Source organism: Onychomys torridus, chromosome 2 (genome assembly GCF_903995425.1).
Source record: "Onychomys torridus chromosome 2, mOncTor1.1, whole genome shotgun sequence".
Lineage (NCBI taxonomy): Eukaryota > Metazoa > Chordata > Mammalia > Rodentia > Cricetidae > Onychomys > Onychomys torridus.
Genome location: NC_050444.1, coordinates 73069433 through 73072282, shown reverse-complemented (window position 1 = coordinate 73072282; position 2850 = coordinate 73069433). Strand labels below are relative to the sequence as shown.

The following is a 2850-nucleotide window of genomic DNA, read 5'->3' as shown; positions in this document are numbered from 1 at the left end:
AATTTTAGCTTACATCCCTTAATTTCTTGTGAATAAATATTGATAAAAACTATTAAAAGGGCTAATACTGTTTGTTACATCAGGCATAAAAATATTATTTAAAAAGTCAAAGTTGCTATAATATTTTGACTATTGTCAATCACTGACTCATATGCCAGTGTTATTTTAGTAGACTTTTTGCTTTGTGTGTCTTCTCCATTGCTTACTTATTAGGACAGATGAAACGAAGAAATCAGGTATATGGTGGGTAATTGCTCAGGGGTTTTGGAAACATAAACTTAGGAATAAAGTATACTCAACAGCAGAAAGCATTGCTTTTGAATGTGTGTTTATTGATAGTCATATGTTGGCAATGGGCAAGTGTACTTCCACGATGCCCAGTTTTACTATATTTGAATAACACATTATTGAAGATATTAATGTCAGAGATTCAAAATTGAACTCTTTCTAATACATTAACAATGATTTTTCAGGTACTTTGTACCACTTGTTTGGGGGCATTGGATTTGTTTCATGGTGAGTCTTCCAATAATGGCTGAAAGTGGATGGCATGGATAAAAATAACCAGACATTTGTTTCTGAATTCCTTCTTTTGGGTCTTTCTGGATACCCAAAGACTGAGATCATTTACTTTGCTCTTGTTCTGGCTATGTATCTAGTGATTTTAACTGGAAATGGTGTTCTGATCATAGCAAGCATCTTTGATTCCCGTCTCCACACACCCATGTACTTCTTCCTGGGCAATCTTTCTTTCCTAGATATCTGCTACACAACCTCTTCTGTTCCCTCAACGCTGGTGAGTCTAATCTCAAAGAAAAGAAACATTACTTTCTCTGGTTGTGCAGTGCAGATGTTCTTTGGATTTGCAATGGGATCGACAGAATGTTTGCTTCTGGGCATGATGGCTTTTGACCGATATGTAGCCATCTGCAACCCTTTGAGATACTCCATCATCATGAGCAAAGGAGTGTATGTATCAATGGCATCTGTATCATGGTTCTCTGGTGGAATCAATTCACTTGTGCAGACATCCCTTGCCATGCGGTTGCCTTTCTGTGGGAATAATGTTATTAACCATTTTACATGTGAGGTCTTAGCTGTCCTCAAGCTAGCTTGTGCTGATATATCTCTCAATATCATTACCATGGTGATATCAAATATGGCCTTCCTGGTTCTTCCACTACTGGTCATCTTTTTCTCCTACATGTTCATCCTCCACACAATCGTGAGAATGAACTCAGCTACAGGGAGACGCAAGGCCTTTTCCACCTGCTCAGCCCACCTGACTGTGGTAGTCATATTTTATGGTACCATCTTCTCTATGTATGCAAAACCCAAATCCCAAGATCTGACTGGGGAAGACAAATTCCAAACTTCCGATAAGATCATTTCTTTATTTTATGGAGTAGTTACCCCCATGCTGAATCCAATTATCTATAGCTTGAGGAATAAGGATGTTAAAGCCGCAGTAAAGTACATACTGAAACAAAAGTACATCCAATAAGGATGCCGGTAAACACAGGTTTCTTTGTGGCAAGCACGAGATTGACTCTGGGTTAATCTGTGAGAACATTCTGATTTTTACTTATTTATTTTGGAAAAATCTTGGCTACTTGGTTATGCCCCCAGAGATGGAAGTTAAGTCCCTACTGCTGAAGATATCATGCACTTCAGAAACAGGGCCCAGAGGCCCCTGAGCTGAAACTGACCTGAATGCCCCCTCCCTGAGGACTAGCCATGGTGCCAGAAAGTGCTATGCAAGCTTCCAAAGGAGGGAAACAACCAACAGTCCTACTCTGCTGTGATGCCTATGAACCACAACAACCACCAGCATGCATGCAACCACAGGGGTGCAGCAGTGGCACATGTACCTTGGTGGTTACCAACCATTCTCCAATTGGACTTAAGACCCATTCAACAAAAGGGAGACCATGCCTGGTTCTAGAAGCCAAGCGAACTACTCAGTGCTAATGAAACTAGTTATTGAGGAGAATCTAAAACCACTAATTTACTAAACCAGCAGTCTCTAACAACAGTCTATAACATTTGTCCTTATATCATCTATCTGTCTATCTGTCTATCTGCCTATCTATCTATCTATCTATCTATCTTCTATCTATCTATCTATCTATCTATCTATCTATCTATCTGTGGAGATATAGATATAGATAGATATAGATATAGATATATTTGTCACTCCTCCTTAAGGAAAGCTTTCTTTTGGAATAGATGGAGACCAGCACAGAAAACCACAACCAGTTGATATGCAGAGTTGTGGAACCAAGTCCCATTGGATGTATCTACTAAACACTCGCACACTTAAGGCTCAGGGACACTGCCAACGAGATGGCTGAAAGTTGTAAAAGCCAGAAGATCAGGGATTTTGCTGTGAAATTGCATCTCCTAGTAATGTCAGAAGCAACACCCATAAAAATCTCAATATGATGACTACCCAGATGTAAGCTAAATAAGATCACCAACAAACTTGCCAAACTACACAGGGAAAAGCTCACCAGGCCTCAACCCTTTACAAAGAACTACAAGCAACTCAGTAAATCTGGAAGTGGGAGATTTCCCAAAATCAGTTGTCCAGGTCCAAATGGTCATCACTGAAAACATACATACAAGTAGCTTTATATGGACTGAACGGGTTATATTTATCAATGTATATAATTAATTTTTTTCCTTTATTAGTCATGCTCAGCTAGATTTACTGAGGACTATAGTTTGCTTCAAACCGATCTTGATCTCCCAAATACCATGACTCCCATTATAATCGTATTATTTATGATATTTGAAGTACATACTTCCAGTGGGCTGTGTGGAAACACAGAGGGATGACTGCATCCA

The 2850-nt window shown here is 39.2% G+C and overlaps 1 protein-coding gene across 1 annotated transcript; it reads left to right on the top strand.

The window, feature by feature from the left end:
* Window positions 1-461: 461 nt before the first annotated feature.
* Window positions 462-1504, top strand: LOC118578697 (olfactory receptor 13C4-like). The gene is given in 2 exon segments (XM_036179861.1): window positions 462-528; window positions 531-1504. Coding segments are annotated over 2 exon segments (1041 nt in total).
* The last annotated feature ends 1346 nt before the right edge of the window (window positions 1505-2850 follow it).